Source organism: Andrographis paniculata, unplaced genomic scaffold (assembly GCF_009805555.1).
Source record: "Andrographis paniculata isolate CXL003 unplaced genomic scaffold, ASM980555v1 Contig86END, whole genome shotgun sequence".
Taxonomy (NCBI): Eukaryota; Viridiplantae; Streptophyta; class Magnoliopsida; order Lamiales; family Acanthaceae; genus Andrographis; species Andrographis paniculata.
In genome coordinates, this window is record NW_026137624.1 from 3965793 (window position 1) to 3985612 (window position 19820).

A 19820-nucleotide genomic window follows, 5' to 3' on the forward strand; every position below is an offset into this window, starting at 1 on the left:
CCCCCTGTGGTTTACCAAATCTGGTGAAAACCCCCCGTGGTCCTAAAACTCCAAAAAACTACTCGTGGTTTGTAAAACGCTGCACACTCGTCCCCCCTTTAAATCACACTGACAATGTTAAATTTTAACCTTATCAGACCGTTATGCCCCTGTGTTTCTCTCTCTTCGGTTCTTTCTTCTTCTCTTTCCCCAACTTCTTTCTTTCATCCCTAAATTCTTCTTCACACATCTTTTTCCTCAATTTTTCTCTTCTTCTTCTCCAATTCCTTTTCAAGCCATAACAGTTCCACTTCTTTCTTTTCTTATTTTTCCTCAATTTTTCTCTTCTTCTTCTCCAATTCTTTTTCACGCCATAATAGTTCTACCCGCTTCTTTCTTTTCTTCTTTTTCCCCCAATTTTTTCTTCTTCTTCTTCATCTCCAATTGTTCTTTGAAGAATGAAGAATTGGAAAAGAATAAGAAGAGAAAGAAGATGACAGGCGGAAGCGGCTGGAGCAGGGAAGAAAAAAGGAAGAAAAGAAAGAGAATAAAGAAAGAAGGGAAAGAAGAAGACTAGAAAGAAGGCATCAGGTTTTTTTTTTCTCCAATTTTATTTTTTTTCTATATCTATTTTTTCCTAATTTTCTTTCTTCTTTATTTTTTCTCTCTAATTCTTTCGTACACGGTTGCAACGAGCAACAAGTTCTTTTTTTCTTCTTAGATTGATTTCAAATCTTAATGTCAAATTGAATTTTTAGATTTTTGGGTTTGATAAAAATAAAAGAAAGTAATTCTGGGTTTGGTAAGAAAGAAGAAGAACAAGGAAGAAAATGAGGAAGAAGAAGGAGGAAGAAGAAGAACGAGGAAGAAGAAGAAGAACGAGGAAGAAGAAGATGTTGTAAAAAGTAGTCATTAGGGTATTTTAGTAATTTTATGCAGAAATATATCATTCTATGGACCAAAAATCGATTTTCAGGCGCGTGCTATACAACCTCCGTTAAATCCTAACGGATGGCGGATTTTTTGCAACATTTTGGAAACCACAAGTAGGTTTTTTGGAGTTTTAGAACCACGGGGGGTTTTCAGCAATTGTTGGAAACCACAAGGGGGGTTTTTGCTGTTTTGCCAAAATTATAAATTTAATTTTTATTTTTAAATTTTATTTTAAATTATAAAAATAAAAAGTTGTTTAAAATAATAGGAAAAATTGAATATTTGAAGAATAATAGTGAAAAATTGAGTTATGGTTGGAGTAAAATTACTGCAGCAACTGCATATTTGAAGTTAAAACTGGATAAATGGAGATGATTGGGTTGGAGATGGCCTAAGTATTTGTTTGTTCTGAAAGTTTAGGTAGATTATTTTTAAGATATTTCAATTCCGAAAGTTATGTTATATTATGTTTATCCAATAGTTTTGAAGGTCTATAAATATTGTAGCCACAGTTATTCGTTTTCAATAAGAGATATTCAGTAGGAATAAAATAGTCATCTTCGTCTTTGTTCTCCCCCTTCTGCTTTTGCTCTTTCTACTCTGCTTCTGCTTTTCTTCACACACACACACATACATATATATATATATACAACCGTAGGTTCACCTTTCATACACACGTTCACACAGTACACTTCATTGCACTTTCTTTTCTATTAACTATATATATATTTCTACTTAATAAAGTACACTGTTGTATACCCTCCTATGTAATCTTTTTTATTTTATTATCGGATATATATATTCCATTTTTTTTTTTTGTAGTCTGTTTATGTGTAATTTGATTTGCTTTCTTTTATTTTTTGGTAAAATTCACAGGAAATTTGCAATTTTGTGACAGAATTCAAAAGAGAATATATTCCGTCGCAATTTAGTGACAGTATTCACAAGGGAATATATTATGTCACAAAATTTGCAAAAGAAAGTATTCCGTCGTAACGAAATTTAGGATGTTTGTAAGAAAATATATTTCGTCGAAAAATATATAATTATATCAAATTTTCATACGGTGAATAAAAAAAATTCGTTGCAATATGCAATGGATTGTACAACTGATATACATTCTATGGAAATTTAGTCATACATTTATACAACGAATAAAAAAATTTGTTGCAATATTGCAATGGATTGTACCATTGATATACATTCTGTCGCAATTTAGTGGTACATTTATACTACATTTCGTTGTAATTCAGTCGACGAATAAAAAAATTCGTTGCAATTTTGCAATAAATTATACAATTAATATAAATTCCGTCATAATAAAAAATATTTCTCTACAATTTCACTCTCATCCTAAAATTTTATTATTATATATAATTTTACATATACACACACAATATAACCATTATTCGTACATAACCATCATTAGTAAAATCAATAATAATAATAATAATAATATAAAATTTTGTCCAACTTCACCCTAGCCGATTTCACCCTTCGACACCCCTCCCAAAAGCCGCCTAAGCCGTCGTTCTACGACTCAACCACCACCACCAGCATCGTCTACTTCCGTCTCCGGCAACATTGTCATGCCGTAATTTCAGAGTTGTTCACTTCTTCGAAAACTTATTTTCTTCCTTGTTGCTCTCATTAATTTGATTTGATTTTTATTTGTCGTGTGTTATTTGTTGAGGACTTGGTTTCACTTAAACTCGAATCTAGTTTTTGCTTTTCACTGCTAGTTCAAAAGTTATCCGAATTTTCCTTTAAACTTTTTGGTAGTATTGGTATGAATTGGTTCTACTTGAAACTTACTAATGACTTTTGATATTATTTTTATCTTTGCAGTCGGCCAACGGAAGAAGATACCCTGTAAGTTCCATTCTTTTTATTTATACATAATTTGATTTGTCTTCTTGCAAAGTTTCTACTTGACCTAGTTCTAAATTTGATACGTATCATAACATTTCCAATTAGTCTTTTCACTACGCAATAATCAAGTGTGTTATTAATATATTCTAGGTTCTTTGCTCGTAATGTTTATTACAATTGATATATTGATATCCATACCATGTACTATTCAGCTTTATTGTGTTCGCTTGGATCCATCACTCACCTATGGATTAGTTCTCAAAATAAAATATTGTGTTCCTCAAGCAATAGTTAATATTTCTTAAGAAAATTAAATATTTACAAAAAATTATGGTGAAATTGTTGTATTAAGCTCTGTGTTTTATGTATTTAATTAGTCTACTAGCATGATTGTGGGATTCCTTGGGAAACATTTATTTAATTATTATTTATTAAAATAAAAATAATAAAATTGTGGACTCTAAATAAATTATGTATAAATATAGCAATCTATTAAAAAAAATTATATAATTTTGATGGACGAAAAAGATATTAAATAGCGAAGAGTGAATGAAGCTAACCACTAACCATCAAGTGGTGATGTTGCTTGCTCGATTAAAACGGCTATATGGCGGACTATTACTCACTGATTCGATTAAGTCATCGTACAATCAATTATCAATTTTAAATAATTAATATTTTGTTTGTCTGCTTATTTTACAATACAATTTTCAATATATATTTTATTTTTTTACAAAACTCAATATTAGACTATTTACACAATTTCTATATCTTACTTAAAAATACTATTTTGTCCGGTTCAAATGGTTTCATTTATTTTTTGCGTGTTAATTTTTTTAATATTAATTATTATATCAAAGTATAGTACAAGTAAATAAAAAATTTCAAAAATACTTTCATTAGTGTCTTATAATACTAATAGATATTTGTACTACAAAATATAAGAATATTTTTAATATTAAATATAACGACGCAAAAGGTAAATGCGACTATTCCATTAGAGATGGACAGAGAGAGTATATTGTTTCAAATAATTTCAATAAAAAAACAAATTACTTGAATATTATTTTCTTCATCCTACCTAATTTGTTACTTTAGCTGGACACAGAATTTTAAATATTATTTAATTAATAAATAATTAAGAAGAATATTAATAAAGAATTATAATTCTTCGTCCAAGTGATTTTCTTTCTAGTCGTCTTTTACTTCTTCGGCTAGGTCAATTTCCATATAACTCATGGTTTGTCGTCGCGGAATGTTGTCGCGGATCGGCCTATACCGTTTCAAATACATTGCGACGTTTCGGTCAAATATAGACCAACATAATTTTTTTTATTTTTAAAATAATAAATAATTAAAATATATTAAATCATAAATATAATTATTTTTAAAATTATAAAATAATTTTAAAATCTTGTCTAAAAAATAATTTTAAATAATAAATTTATAATTAATTATAAATTATTCTAAAATATTAATTTTAATAGAAATCAATTTTTATAAATTAAATAAAAATGAAATACCATTCATACAATTAAATTTATAAATTAAATAAACAAATTAATTAAAATATTCCAATACTAATTCCAACCCAAAAATTAAGTAAATAAATCGATTTTATATTATTTTTACCAAAATTAAATTAATTGCGCTTAACACCCAAAAATAACATAATTATTTAGGTCATTTATCAAATTTCTTCGATTCAATTCTTCCTTTCTTCCCCGCACTCGTTTCTTCCCCAACCCTGCAAATCTTCTTCCCAACCCTGCAAATCTTCTTCCCAACCCTCCTTATCCACACGCACACCTTTCACTAATTTTTTCCTACTGTCCTCCCTTAATTCACATTTTCTTCATCGTCTCAAGTTTCAGATATGAAATGGAAGGAATTAAACGAGAAAGAGTAACAAGCACACTCTAAGAAATGAAAATTTGAGCGATTTCAGGAAGATTTTGGAAAAAATCTGATATTTTCTTCGTACCTGAAGAGTCCTGCCCGTGCCGGTTCCGGCGAACCACAAACACAACCCTAGCTTTTCTCAGTTATCCTGCAAAAATCTGGATTGTCGTGGTTACTTTGATGTCAATTCGAATCAATCCGTGCTAATTTTGGTGAAGCAGATTGAGAATGACACGGGCGGGGGAAATTCATTGGAGCGGTAAATCGTTCATCTCTTCGGTTTTAATTGAAATGTTCGAATGGAATTGATGCGTTTTGGTCCAAATAATTGATCCGAGTGTTTTTGTTCGAATGAGTTTTGCTGTTCTTCCTAAGCACGTAGCCGCGGTGATAAAATGGCAGAAGGATCCGTTGAAGGCGATGGATATGTTCAATTCTGTGAAGAAGGAAGAAGGGTACAAGCACACAGTGTTGACATACAACTGCTTGATTGAGAAGCTAGGTTTTAATGGCGAATTCGAGGCCATGGAGAAGATAGTGGCTGAGATGAGGGAAAATTTGGACAACAATTTGATGGAAGGGGTGTATGTGAGTGTGATGAGGAATTATGGAAAGAAGAAGAAAATTCAGGAGGCTGTGGATGTGTTTGAGAGGATGGATTTCTACAATTGCGAGCCGACGGTGATTTCTTACAATGTGATCATGAATATCCTTGTCGAAAACGGCTATTTCGATCAGGCTCACAAGGTATACATGAGGTTAAAGGATAAGGGGATTGCGCCGGATGTACATACATATACAATTAGGATAAAATCGTTTTGTAGGACAGGTAGGCCGTGTGCTGCGCTGAGGCTTTTGAACAACATGCCATTTCAGGGTTGCGAGTTTAATTCGGTGGCATATTGTACGGTGATTAGTGGATTTTATGAGGGGGACTGTGGAGGGGAGGCGCTGGGGTTGTTTAACAGGATGTTGAGTCTTTGTATCGTTCCTAAAGTTGCTACGTTCAATAAGTTAATCCACACGCTTTGTAAGAAGGGGAGGATTCGAGAAAGTGAAATGTTGTTGAATAAGGTTGTTAAGAGAGGTATCCTCCCGAATTTGTTTACATACAACATATTTATACAAGGTCTTTGTAAGAGAGGTCTTCTTGATGAGGCTGCTCGGGTTGTGGACAATGTGAGAGGAGAAGGGCTTTCTCCGGATATTGTGACATATAATACGTTCATAAGTGGTTTGTGTAGGTGCTCTAGAGTTGAGCAAGCAGAGGCGTATATGCATAAAATGGTTAATAGTGGTTTGGAGGTGGATGCTTTCACGTATAATACGATCATTGATGGTTATTGCAAGCTTGGTATGGTGCAAAAGGCGGATAAAGTTCTGTCTGATGCTGTGTTTAGAGGGTTTGTGCCGGATGAGTTTACGTATAATTTGTTGTTGTACGGGTTGTGTGAGGATGATGATATAGATAGGGCTGTGAGTACGTTTAGGGAGGCCGTTGGGAAAGGTATAAAGCCGAATTTGATTATGTACAATACTTTGATCAAAGGGTTTTGCAAGCGCGGCCTTATTTTGGAAGCTTTGCAGCTGATGAATGAGATGGAGGGGAGCGGGTGCAGGCCCGACACATGGACGTATAACCTGATTATAAATGGATTCTGCAAGATGGGCTGCTTGAATGACGCGACTATCCTTATAAACGGTGCCATCACTAAAGGATTTCGTCCGGACATATTTAGCTTCAACACGTTGATTGATGGTTATTGCAAGCAATCGAAGATGGGGGAGGCGCTTGCCATTGTTGATAGCATGTGGGAGCACGGAATTGGCCCGGATGTCATCACATATAATATCGTGTTGGATGGACTTTGCAAGGGTTCAAAATGTGATGATGTATGGGAAATATTTGAAGGGATGGTGGAGAAGGGTTGTATGCCGAACATTATTACTTATAATATACTTATAGAAAGCTTTTGTAAGGCTTGGAAACCAGCAAGAGCCTTGGAGCTTCTCGATGAAATTCAGCGAAACGGCCTGTGTCCGGATACAGTAACTTTCGCTACTCTGATTAATGGATTTTGCAGTAACAGGGACTTGGATGGAGCTTATGAGTTGTTTAGAAGAATGGAAAAGCAATATAATCTTTCGCCTACATTAGCAACGTGTAATATTCTCATCAATGCATTTTCCGAGTGTTTAAATATGGATTTTGCTGTGAAACTATTTCAAGAAATGGGCGAGAGAGGTCTTTTTCCAGATAACTACACTTACCGTTGTATGGTCGATGGTTTTTGCAAGACAGGAAACATCGATGCCGGATATCAATTGCTTCTAGAAAATGTCGCAAAGGGGTTTGTTCCATCCCTAAAAACATTCGGGCGCGTTTTAAATTGCTTGTGTGTGAAGAATAGATTGCTTGAGTCGGTTGGAATTATACACCTCATGGTGGACAAGGGGATTGTTCCTGATGTTGTGAACACGATATTTGAAGTGGATAAGAAAAAAGTTGCTGCGCCGAAAATTGTTGTGGAAGACTTGTTGAAGAAGTCCCACATTACTTATTATGCTTATGAGCTATTGTACGACGCTATTAGAGATAAGAAGCTATTGAGGAAGAACAGAAGATACAAAATCCTGTTTGGCTCGAAAAATGGCTCAAAATGAAGTATTCTTGTTGAATTGGAGATCGAAATACAGGGCTTTGATAGTGAGGCACTCCTGTTGTACGATGTCGTGCCTTTTCATTTCAATGCATATTATACTGATTTTTCAGTAATGTAATGAATGTTGTTTTGTGTGTTTCAGGTTTCGCTTATGGATGAAGAAGTTCACTGACAACTTTGCATCTAATGGCGTGGGTATATTGTTAGTAACTTAGTATGTGCTGAATGTTTATATAGTCGTCAAATATTTTTGAGAGTTTTAAGTATCTACTTTTTATCTCATTTAGACGCACTAATGTTAGTACTGAATCCAAATCTGCAGCGATAGGTGTTGGAGCTAATGTTGACCGTGGGACAACATATGTTGATCAAGTAGTGACTGCTAATGTTGCTAACGATTGTTTGTCAACAGTTGCCGAACCCTATCCCAGAGCAGGTCATAGATGAATTTGGCTGGCGCATATTACTGGATATGTGCTAAAGAACCTTCAATAAATGCTGCGTAAGCGTACTATAACTTTTATAGGTTTAATTACGTATGTCCTCTTTAGTGTGCCGTTATTTTTGAAACTCTTGCTTTCATAATCTTAAGCAGTTAATTTGTAAAATGGATGTTTGGCTGTTTCATATACATATGATAACTAACTAATTTTATGACAACTTTAATTTTATCTTTCATTCACCCACTGTCCCTCTGAAGCTTCTGTATTTCATGCATTTCTTTTGGTAGAACGATTATGATCAAGTTAATAAATATATTATGTGTATTCTCACCGCCATTCTATTACCATTTGTAGGACAGATTATTTTGTAACTACATTATTTCTCTCTCTTCAAGAGTCCTTCCTCGTGTAGGTTAAAGCTTTGATTAATCTTGAAACCCTTTCAGAAAATTCTCTGAGACATCAAATTACCACTGATCAAAATACTTATAGTTTGTATATCTATACTAATATTTATCCGTCATATTCTATATGCACTCATATTAAAGCAGTTTTGATAAATGTTAACTATGATGCAACCAAGTCCAAAGTTGTATTGGATTGCATTATCAAAAAAGGGGTTGATGGCTCCTAGCTTGATGGTTTGGGTGGAACTGATCCATGTTATGTACCGCATCAAGCTAAACATCTGTAGAACTGCTATGGTATTTTTTTTTTTGCACCGACCAAAATTTCCTGCTCTACTATTTATTTTTTGTTGTTGCTGCTTAGATGTCATTTTTATTGGTATATGAGTTTTTTCTTCGGGTGTGTTTGTTTGGGGGATTGAATTTTAAATAGACTATTCATCCAATTTTTTCCCCTAAAAAACATCAAATCAAACTACTATTTTTCATTTTTTATATTATACTAAAAATTAATTTTACATTCAAAACATCACATCAACACCTATTTATATCACATCATACAACTATTCAAATTCAAAATTTTTACTATTCAAATCCTAACTCGAAATCCAAACCCCCAAACAAACACACCCTTCAAAAACTTCTGGTTTTCTTTTTCCAATTTCTAATCACATAATGGAAGTTTGTAGTTAATTTTTAATATGGTTCTTACCTGTAGATGTGTTGCGCACTCATCTGCCAAACATTACACCTCCATCATACCGAGGCACAACCATACGGCATTTATATTATGTTAGGACTATGCTATCTGGACAACATTTGGTTCTGGAAAATGGGTCTACGCAAGGAGAGTCAATACAAGAATTTTCTGAGCTGGTTAGTGTGTGTTGACTTTTGCTTTCTGAAAAATGAACATATTAGTTGTTTTTTGCATTGCCAATTAATCATCTACCTGTTTGTTAGCAACTAGCACTAGCATTCTGACATGTTTTCTGATGTTATCAGACATGGAATTTCTTTCATAAGTTATTATCTTGAATTATGCACAAAACATAGGTTGGATATGCTAATCTGAATGTTACAAGCCAGCTATCCACAGACCTTAATGTCGATTGAGATATATGGACCCAAATTATTGTTGTTTGAAGAAATGTCTTTGCTATTTGTTTAGATGATGAATGATACCAAATTAATATTTTAGAGATGCTTGATAACAGTTACTTCTTTTAATCTTTCTTCCATGAACCCCTACTACTTGTAGTGATGTTGATTTCTGTAAACACCTTAGGAAGCTCAGATGCCCCTCCAGATTTGGGTTACTCAGAAGAACAATGGCCTCTGGGCGAAGAAGGTAGCTTTGATGGAAGTCAACTTCTTATGACTTGTCCTCTTACATTTTTGTGTGAGATTTCTATCTTGTTTTTGTTCCATCAATCTCTAATTGTTTTGGTAATGATTCCTGCGTGCTCATGTTGGAGCATTACTTAAGATTTTAGTGAAAGTAAATTGTCATGTTTCCATATTCCATTTTGATTCTGAATTTTATTTGCTCTGCCCAAACAACTTCCATTTGATTGTTTCTCACCTTGGTACAATCAGTTTCATGGAATACGCACATCAACATTCTGAGCAGTTGATCTGGAGTACATTCACTTAGTTGGATACATGTTCTTCCAGTCATGTCTAGTTTCCATTAGAATTTTAAATTGATTTTGGGCTTTATTTTGTGTCACAACTGTTTTATCAGGAAATGTTCCCCGAGTAACCTTCTTCTTGGACGTGTACTGGAAAGAAATGGATACTGATTCTGAGTGGGTATATTTCTATACATATGCTTCTTAATGTTGATTGATTTATGTTTCCCCTCCCCTTGTGTTTGTTTCCTACGTAGTTTGGGAAAGGGTAGCCTGGCACTAAACTTGTTTCTTTTGTTTTGATTGATTTTTCTTTGTAGGCTAAAATGAATGAAGCTTTTGATGGAGATGAGGAAAATTCTGAAAGTTCACGGGATGAGATCTTATCTGTTTCTAACATCAACCCTATGAAGGAAGACATGGCTAGAAATTTTGGGAGTTCGTTATCCCTGCAGTCATTTTCTGCAATGTCTTCAACTAGAGGTTCTCTAAATGTAGAAAGACGAACCAGCTTGTCCTCAATCATGGCTCTTCCTCGGATGTCTGTGGCTGAGGTCTTACATGATTCCTCTGGTAGTAAATTATCTTGTTATCCTGTAACTCTCTTTGCAACGTGGAAACTATTGATGGATTAGTTCAGATTTTGTATGAGCATGTTTGTTAGGGCAGGCGGCCTCTGTTGTAGCCTTGTGTTGATTAGTCACTCTTCACATTTTCTCATCATTGTCTGTCTGTTTACTCTTCAGATAGTACTCAAGCTACAGTATCTCCAAGCCAGCCACCAAAACACATGAAGTCCTCTGCTGATGATGATTCAAGATTACCATTTTCTTCAGGATCAGTTGAATCTGGAGCATGTAATTGTGTTCTTGACTTTCTCGCATTCCAGAATCTTTTTTTCTTTTTTTTTTTTTCATGTTTCTCGCACTCCGGAATTTGATTCATATTGTTAATTTTTTTCTCTTTTTCGGCAATTTGTTTGGACTAATTGTATCACAACATTCTTCTGCAGCAGAAGGGGTTGTTAGAGGAAGATCATACAATATCAGATTAGATGAACAAGTTCTACTGAGATTTTCACGTAAGTACTCCGACTCAACTTATTATTTCACTGATATGGTAGTGTATGATTTAGTGTCATTGTTATTTTTTGTTACTTTTTACAGTTTCACCCAATTTATCTTACCTCTTTTCCCATCTGTAAACAGATAGGTGGAACACTTACTTTCTTTCATGAAGAGGGAGCAAGGAGATGCCTTGAGGTACAGACACATGCCGTAATCTTGTGTGGCTATTAGCAGATGTTGATTATTTTTTACAGTCTTGAAGCTGATGGGATTCTTGGTGACATTAGGTGTCAGTAACTTTGGAGGCAAAGGAAAGTGTAAATAAGCGATTTGTTCATCCTTCTCGAAAGCATTCTCCTACCATTACCAAGGTGTAGTTATTTTCCATGAAAAAAGATAGTTCATGTTATGAATTATAGCTGCACCCTCGGGTTGGATGCTCAATTTTCTGAAATTAGTATCTTACATTTTGACCAAACATGGTTTCATTCTCTTGCATTGATGGAAGTTTAATAGGAACCTGAAATGATTTTCTGCAGCGTGTAGCCCAAATGCGTACTATAACATTTATTATGTTTTTCTTCTTTGTTAAAGTATTTTCCAAAATGCTACATGCTGAATCTTGCGTACCATATCTTTTGTTTATTCTTTGATAGTTGAATTTAGCCTCGGAGAAATATAAAATTTTTCATTTTGGTACTGCTTGAAAGTTGTGACAACCTAAGAGAACAAAATAAATGGCTGATCTTTCCCCTTTTAACTGTTCAGATTCATAGTGATCACCATGAGGTTGTGGGTGATGTAGTCCAAACCAGCTTTTTCTTCTCCATTCCCATGGATGGGCCCATGACTTTTTCCACCCCTTATGTCTCTGTACAGTGGGCTCTTAGATTTGAATTTCTTATAACTCCAAAGAATGTCGACTGGACAAGGTAATAACTTTTATAGATGTGCTTTGATGCTTTCATATGATACTATTTTATAAGATAAACTTTCTGGCTGAAATATTTATTTCCTTTTTCTGATGCATATTGTTTGGCCTTCTTTTTGTATTTCTGTTGCCTAACGTTTGATCATCCTCATTGGTGGTTAGCAATTTTATATTTAACATCATGTTATCTGGCATTGCTCCTTAAAATTTCAGGTTTGAGCATCCTCTTCTGATTGAGGGAAGAGATAAATGTGAGTGGGTTCTTCCAATCACCGTACATGTACCTCCTTTAGGGGCAGCAGCTTCTCAAACTCGAAACTTCTCTTTGGAACCCTTATGGGTTCATTATTGAAGGTAAGTAAAGCTGATTTTCTGATAATATATATATATATATATTAAATTTGTTCAAGCTCTACAGGAATTTCGTTTAGTTGCATACTCTATGCTCATGAATCATGCTTATCATTAACTTGCAAGCATAGAATCTTAGGAAGGCTAAACATTTGCTTTTACAGCCTCAGGGGTCTTTCTTCTGAATTTTGATCAAGTTGGAAGAAAGATGCTGCTAATGTTGGGAAGGGATGGATGTGACAAGATGTTGAATGCTCTGAGCGAGGGAGGGCAACAATTGTTAATGAAACAATGGGTATAATATCATTTCAATTATTGCAATATTTTGTGATATAGAAGGATGGGAGGCTCTTTTGAATTTCTCTTGTTGAATTGTCGGGTTTCCATTCGTAGATTTGAGAGAGATCCTCTGGTTCTTCTTCTTCAGCGGCTATTTTGAATAGATATGGTAGCGTTAGTGGTTTTGAACCGATACTAGTCTATCCAATTTCTATATCTTCACTCACATATTTACCAACTTCTTGAATTATCATATTTTACAAGTAATTAAAGGTGTTCGTCATGGATGCTTCATTGTTTCTTTCTGTGGTATCACGAATTTATTGAGTTTCTTTTGGTGGCGATGTTGTTGGAGTTTTGGTAGGCAAAACATCACTGTATGTATCTGTTGGTAGAATCAAATTTGTAAGATTGATTAGAACTTTGATTTTGGAATTGCACAGCCTCTACCGGACTGTGTCGTTTGTTGCTTATATGTTTTCAATTGAATCTGTGTTGTTACTTTACTGTCTTTTGGGTGTTTAAGCTCGTCTAGTCCAAGTTCATTAATAATATTTCGTATGTTTTTTCTAAGCAAAAATATTTTGTACTGTATTGAATAATTCAACTGTTCAAAAAGCCATACATAAACATTGTGCGCTTTTTTCTCTATCCATTGTTTTCTACCATCACATCAAGCAGGGTAGGGTAGGGTAGGGAGGCGCTTTGGTTGTTATGCCGATGTATATAATAATCTCTGAGTCTTAAAACTATGGTGTTAGTTGGCTTGGTAAGGCGATTTAAGAAATATTGATATTATATTGATAGTCAGGTAAAAAATATGAATAAAAGATTTTTTTGCTGCACTAGTATAAAAAATAATGGCATTTGTGTAATAATAATAAAAAAATAAGAATAATTTTATAGTGATATAAGTATTTATAAAAATGATATTATTGTTTTGGGACGGACAAAAATGATAAAGAAGATATGTAACACATATTTTAGCCATATGTTTAGAATTGCATGTAGTAAAATATATTGTGGTTTTGTTAATTGTGTTTTTGTTAATATGTAACACATATTTTAGCCAATCTAATTTTTCTCACTTAAATTCGTTTCAACATTGCTTTTAGTTTCATAAATTAAATTTTCAAATTTATTCTTAACATGCTGCCCAATAGCAACATTAATTTGAAAATCACCAATGCAAATCTCATTTTTCTCATTTAAATCCGTTCCAACATTGCTTTTAATTTCATAAACTAAATTTTCCAATTTATCCTTAACATGCTGCCCAGCAGCAACATTAATTTGAAAATCAACAACAAAAATTTCGATTTCACTATTTTTATCAAACCTTAATATAAGGAAACATCAACGATTTCAAGCCTAAACAACATCACGGACAAATTACACTGCGAACAAACAAAAGGCACAAATCGAGAACCCAAACCGCAGAATCACCAAGAGAAAGTCGTGCATCAACAAGAAATGAGAACCTCCCAACTCGCCAAACTGATTAACCAGAGAACGCAAACAGAGATCGTCGGAATCACCTAAGACTTGAGAGAGAATCGCAACGTGGAACCTGTTCTTAGGCTGTGAATGAATGAATTGAATCGGTTTAGAGATCATCCATATATATATATAGATCAGGCCAGACCAGTTTAGACCAACTCGGTTCAACCAGGCAGCCTGAGATCCGATGAGTCTCACAAAGACCGGATCCGGTAGGGGGTTGTCGGGTCCGGGCTTCAATTTGGGCGGGTCGCTTGTCTGTATGTTTTAGGCCTCAATAATCATTGGCCAAAATATATAACAAATCTTCACCTTATTTTGGGCGTGGAAGATGTTTTACTCGGGTGTCATCACTCTCCGACCGTCATTGCTTCCAAGTATTTTAGTTCAATTTTAAAAGTTCGTTTTAGCCAAAAGTTGAATTACTATTCCAAAAAAAAAAAAACATTTGGAATCAAGTTAGGTTTAAAAAATAATATAGAAACCTATTATGATACATAATGCAAATTTAAACCTACACACAAGTAGCACCGGCTAATTAAAAGTATCAAATCATACAATTTTCATACAAGATACAAACATTTTAGTTTTTCAAAACATTGTATCTTCACTAACAGGATTATATTCAAATTCAACTATTAACAATGCTAATAAACATTGTAATTGTGTCTTGCAAGAAAGCATTTACCATACAATGTACTACAACAAAAATATTTACCACACAATGTACAAACATAAAGAACAACAAGCTTTCTAGTGCACATATCATTTATAATTAATGATAATAAATCACAATCAAAGCAATCATAATATTTAGGATCTAAATTCAAATTTTCATTTTTAAGGAATGAGTTCATATCTTCTTTTAGAGCGTAAAAACATTGACAGTTATACAAAGAATTACTTGTCTCCCTAAAAATAGTAGGTTCATTCATATATAAGTCATCGAACATACAATAAGTTAAAGAAGATAAATTCAAATTACCAAACATAGAGAACAACGTAGGAGTGTTGCTAACCTCATCTCTAACAAATAGGTAATTTCTAATCTCATTCTTCTCATTTAAATCCATTCCAACATTACTTTTAATTTCATAAACTGAATTTTCAAATTTATTTTTAACATGCTGCCCAACAGCAACATCAATTTGAAAATCATCAACAAAAATTTCAATTTCACTATTTTTATCAAACTCCATAATATGAACACAATTGTCAAAATCTGAGATAACAACATTTTCTTTTAAAAAATCGGAGTGTTGCTCAACAACAGTTTTCACACTCAAAATAAAATCAGAAGTAATATCAGCATTAACTAAAAGTAACATAATGCACGCAATTTGATTAACAAGTATCATCTACATGTATATCACAAAACTACACATATTTTATCATCAATAATAACTTTTTGATTTCAGAAGATTGGCAATGAAAAACAGTATTATCACTTTCAACCTCATAAACAAATTCAACGTCAATTTGCACAATATCAACATATTGAACACAAATTTTAGATTCAAGATCAATGTTTAGAGGTTTATCATCACAAGACTGCACATTTTTAGAATTAATAACCAATTCTCAACTAACAACAGACTTAGAACAACGTACATAATCATTTTTGTCCTCAAAATCAACCTTTTAATTTTTAAAAATAGTCTGACTTTCAGCAACAAAACAAACATGAGTATTAGTTTCAGAATCAATATCAGCAATTTCAAAGTTATCAAATTACACACTTTCAGATTTACAATTAATCTTATGCTCGACAGGACAAAAAACATAATTAAAGTGTTCAGTTTCTCCATCTTCTACAGCAATTATATCATGTTCCACCTTAATTCGAGTATTATTAAAATTTTTATTTGTTTCACTAAATTCATAAACAACAAATTCAGATTTTTAAACATTCAAACATGGCATATAATCTTCATAAAATATCACATTATTACTAATAACAGTTTTAAATCCGGGTCTAGAATAAAGCCACAATCTATACCCTATAACACCATAACCTAAAAAAACACAATGTTCAGTTTTCAAATCAAATCCATCAGTGCAAACATGTATTAAAGCAGAACATTCAAACACACGAACATTAGAAATGTCGACTCTTCTACTCAATCATTTACTTTCAGGACATACAACTTTAAAGGGGATAAAAGATGATCTATTTATCAAATAAGATGCTCTAACTACAGCTTCACCCCCAAACATTTCCGATAAACCGGATAATGTCAAAAGACTTCTAACCCTTTTCCAAAATGGTCCAGCTCATCCTCTCGGCCACCCCACTAAATTGGGGTGCCATGGGACATATTTAATCATTTAAATACTATTTTGTACACAAAAGTTATCAAACCAAGTGTTACAAAAATTTAAACCATTTTCAGTTTGAAAACATTTAATTTTTTTGCCCGTTTCTGTTTCAACTTGAATTTTTCAATTTTTAAAAATCCCAAAAACTTCATATTTATTTTTCATTAACAAAACCCAGGTTTTTCTTGAAAATTAATAATAAATGGTTAGAAAATATCTACAACCATCAAAAGTAAAAACACAAGAGAACCTCCACAAATTAGAATATATAAATATATATGGGTAAACTACTTTTTTAGTTATGTATTTGACCCCCTTTATCATTTTAGAGCTTTAAGTAAACCCTGTCTGAAAATAGTCTTGTAAGTAATTTTTTTCCGCTAAAATGGTCCATCGGTACCGGACTTGCCACGCTGGTTGCCGTTGCTGACGTGACGCTGATGCAGCTGACATGTCATCGCCACATAGATGCCACGTCAGAGGACCATTTTAGCGAAAGGAATTTACTTGCAGACTATTTTCTGACATAGTCCATTTAAATGTCCTAAAAATGATAGAGGAGGTCATATACGGGACTAAAAAAATAGTTTACCAAGACATTTTGTAAAATAAAAAATAAAAAAATTCCACGTGTCGTTGATGTGGCATCTACGTGGTGATGACATGTCAGTCGCGTTAGTGTCACGTCAGCAACGGCGGGCCGGCGTGGCGAATCCGGCACCGGAGGACCATTTTAGGGAAAAATTTTTACTTACATGACTATTTTCAGACAAGGTCCACTTAAAGTCCTAAAATGATAAAGGGGTCAGATACGAAATTAAAAGAACAATTTACCATATATATTCTAAAATATATTTAGAGCATTCACGTTTTTCAATATGAGGTAAAGGGAAATGGACTTTAATGTGTTTATTATCTGCACAACTAAAAATATATCATTGTCAAAATATCCAGATTTTTGTAATATTTCTAAACCTCTGTTGCCTAAATGACCTAATTGCTTATGCCACAAAAATATTTTATTTTCAAAAATAGAATTAATAAAATTAACAAACACAGTCATAAGATTTGCTTGCGTCACATAGAAATTATTTTTCATTTAAGCTTTACAAACAACTAAAGATCATTTTATAATTTTCATAAAACCAGCCTCCTATTTACCATGAAAAATTTGTTAGATTTTTTAATCCAATTTATTCAACGAAACATTTTCAACAAGTGCAAAAGTACTTTTTTTTTTATATCATAATTATGCCCACATATGAATATAAATACTGTACTTTCATATATAACCTGTTTGTTTTATATATATATATGTGTACCCTTAGTAGTAACCAATATACTCCATACACATAATTATATACCTTTACAATATGTGCAACAACTCCGCGTAAATATTTAAATATTCCCTATTAACTAATGTAATTTATGTTGATGTTGTCTCGATTGCACGCAATTGTGACGTTCACTCGAAATTTAAGTCTCGATTTTATGTCCATTGCGACTAATGATTTTCGAGAGAAAAGGGTGACGATGTTAGACATCTAAAATAGGTTATTGTGACTGTTATTAGGGTTTGCTTGGATTTGGATTTGGCTTTAGTTTATGATTTTAATTTAGAATTTTGTTTAAATAGTATTTTAATATTATATATTGTAAAAAAATAGTATATTTTTATTGAGAACAATAAAGACGGAATAATACTACCGTATGTTTGTAAAAACTAGTATCTTTGATTTGGGTTTCTAACCCAAATCAAACACATCCTTTGTATTATTAAAAAATTATTTACTCTCACAAGGGATGGCCTCGTAGCGTAGGTGTTGGACGTGTGACCGTATGATCATGGGTTCAAACCCTCGACGCCTCAGCTCACCTGTCACACATGGTTTCGCCTAGTGTGAATTGCCTGTCGGGCCTACTTTGCAGGGTATTATGTTCGGTTTGAACCGGGGATTTACCCAATACGCACTTTCGGACAGCGGTTGCGGATTTTCACATCATAAAAAAAAGATTTATTTATGTATTACACAATATTGCAATTTCTTTTTTCAAAAGATATTTTTATTTAATTTTTTTTTAATTTAAATTGTTGTTTTATGAAAAATAATTTTTATTGAAAATATAAATTCAATAAATAAACTACATATTTTCTATTCAAACTAGCTCAAAATTCAAAAACATTTCAAAATATATTTAAGGTTGTGCTTATTTGGAAAAGTCCATCCCATTTCTACTTTTTATAATATTTTTAAAATATTAAATCAATCTATAAGTATATTTTTTTTCTTTTTTATATAATTCAAAATTTTAATTTTACATTCATAATTTTACATCAACTCTTATTTATATCACATTAAATAATTATTTAAATTTAAAATTTTAGTATTCAAAATCCAAACTCCAAACAATGCCACTGCCCTTCTTGGGCGATTCATTCGATCTTAGCTGTGATTTAGGTTAGTTTTTTAATGAAAAAAAAAATTATTATTTTCATTTCAAATTTTATCATATTGGGTCTAAAAATAAATATTAGCAAGAGCAATACCTAAATTCAAAGGCCCAACTGATCTAAAAGATTTTGACTAAGATACAGTTAAAATAATTAATTTAAAATTTTCATAGTTCTTTTGTTTGTAGGTTTTTATCCAATTTTTTTTTGTAATTCATATATTTTTTTCCTTTAAAAGCATAAAATCACACACCTATATATATTTTTTTAATAGTAAATTAAAAATAGAATCTTACATTAAAGAAATTACATTAATATTTATTTATAGAACAGTAAACTATAATTGCAACCCCTAAACCTACAAACAAGTCTAATCAATTCTATTTTTTAGTTTAAAAAATGTTAGAACAATATATATATATATATTATATTTCGAATATTTAAGGAAAAATAAGAATTCAAATGGGAATTTAACAATAAATAAATAAATAAAATTAGTCTTATCATTACAATAACTAAAATAAATAAAATATATAATATAAATAAGTTTGTTTTTTTTTTTTATTTATATTTTCCCCAAGAACTAAAGGTGAATATGTAAATTTTATGTTCTTGGTAATTGTCTTTTTCAAAACATACATGTACTTGTATTGTTTTCCAAACTCGACTGCATAATCAAAATTAAAATAAATATACCCTCAATGAATTTTATATAATAATAATAATATTAATATTATTATTATTATGAGAAATTCAACAAGGCAATTATAAAATCAATTATAATATTTTTGTTGGCCACTAGGCAATAGGAAAAGTGGTGGGCTTGTTTCCTTCTTTCTATCCTCATTCCTTCTAGAAATAGACCAATTTTAATAAAATAAAATAAAGTAAAATAAACAATATATATATTATTTTTTAAAAAATAAAGAAATAATTATACACCTTTTGTGGAGCAATTCAAAGACTCCAATTATTGATGTTATTTTAGCATTCATGTCTTAAAATCATTTGACATTGATGCTGCAACATAACACAAATTCCATTCATAAGTTAATTATTTGGTTACAATTATTTTATGTATACACAAT

The 19820-nt window shown here is 32.3% G+C and overlaps 2 protein-coding genes across 11 annotated transcripts; both read left to right on the plus strand.

Annotated features, from left to right (window-relative positions):
* Nucleotides 1–4489: 4489 nt before the first annotated feature.
* Nucleotides 4490–9987, plus strand: LOC127242100 (putative pentatricopeptide repeat-containing protein At1g74580). Of its 10 annotated transcripts, none has more exons than XM_051261454.1 (6): nt 4490–7416; nt 7492–7563; nt 7672–7851; nt 8918–9075; nt 9488–9601; nt 9947–9987. In XM_051261454.1, the coding sequence occupies exon 1, from the start codon at nt 5038–5040 to the stop codon at nt 7348–7350; it is 2313 nt and encodes a 770-aa protein (XP_051117411.1). In that variant the 5' UTR covers nt 4490–5037; the 3' UTR covers nt 7351–7416; nt 7492–7563; nt 7672–7851; nt 8918–9075; nt 9488–9601; nt 9947–9987. The 10 variants fall into 10 exon arrangements, with proteins under 10 accessions (XP_051117411.1, XP_051117417.1, XP_051117418.1 ...); XM_051261460.1 differs by having other exon boundaries at nt 7492–7551; XM_051261461.1 differs by having other exon boundaries at nt 7492–7544.
* Nucleotides 9988–10255: 268 nt separating this feature from the next.
* Nucleotides 10256–12744, plus strand: LOC127242101 (uncharacterized). Its single transcript, XM_051261464.1, has 8 exons — nt 10256–10387; nt 10580–10690; nt 10846–10952; nt 11042–11095; nt 11188–11271; nt 11669–11832; nt 12045–12185; nt 12347–12744. The coding sequence occupies exons 2-7, from the start codon at nt 10624–10626 to the stop codon at nt 12181–12183; spliced, it is 615 nt and encodes a 204-aa protein (XP_051117421.1). The 5' UTR covers nt 10256–10387; nt 10580–10623; the 3' UTR covers nt 12184–12185; nt 12347–12744.
* The last annotated feature ends 7076 nt before the right edge of the window (nt 12745–19820 follow it).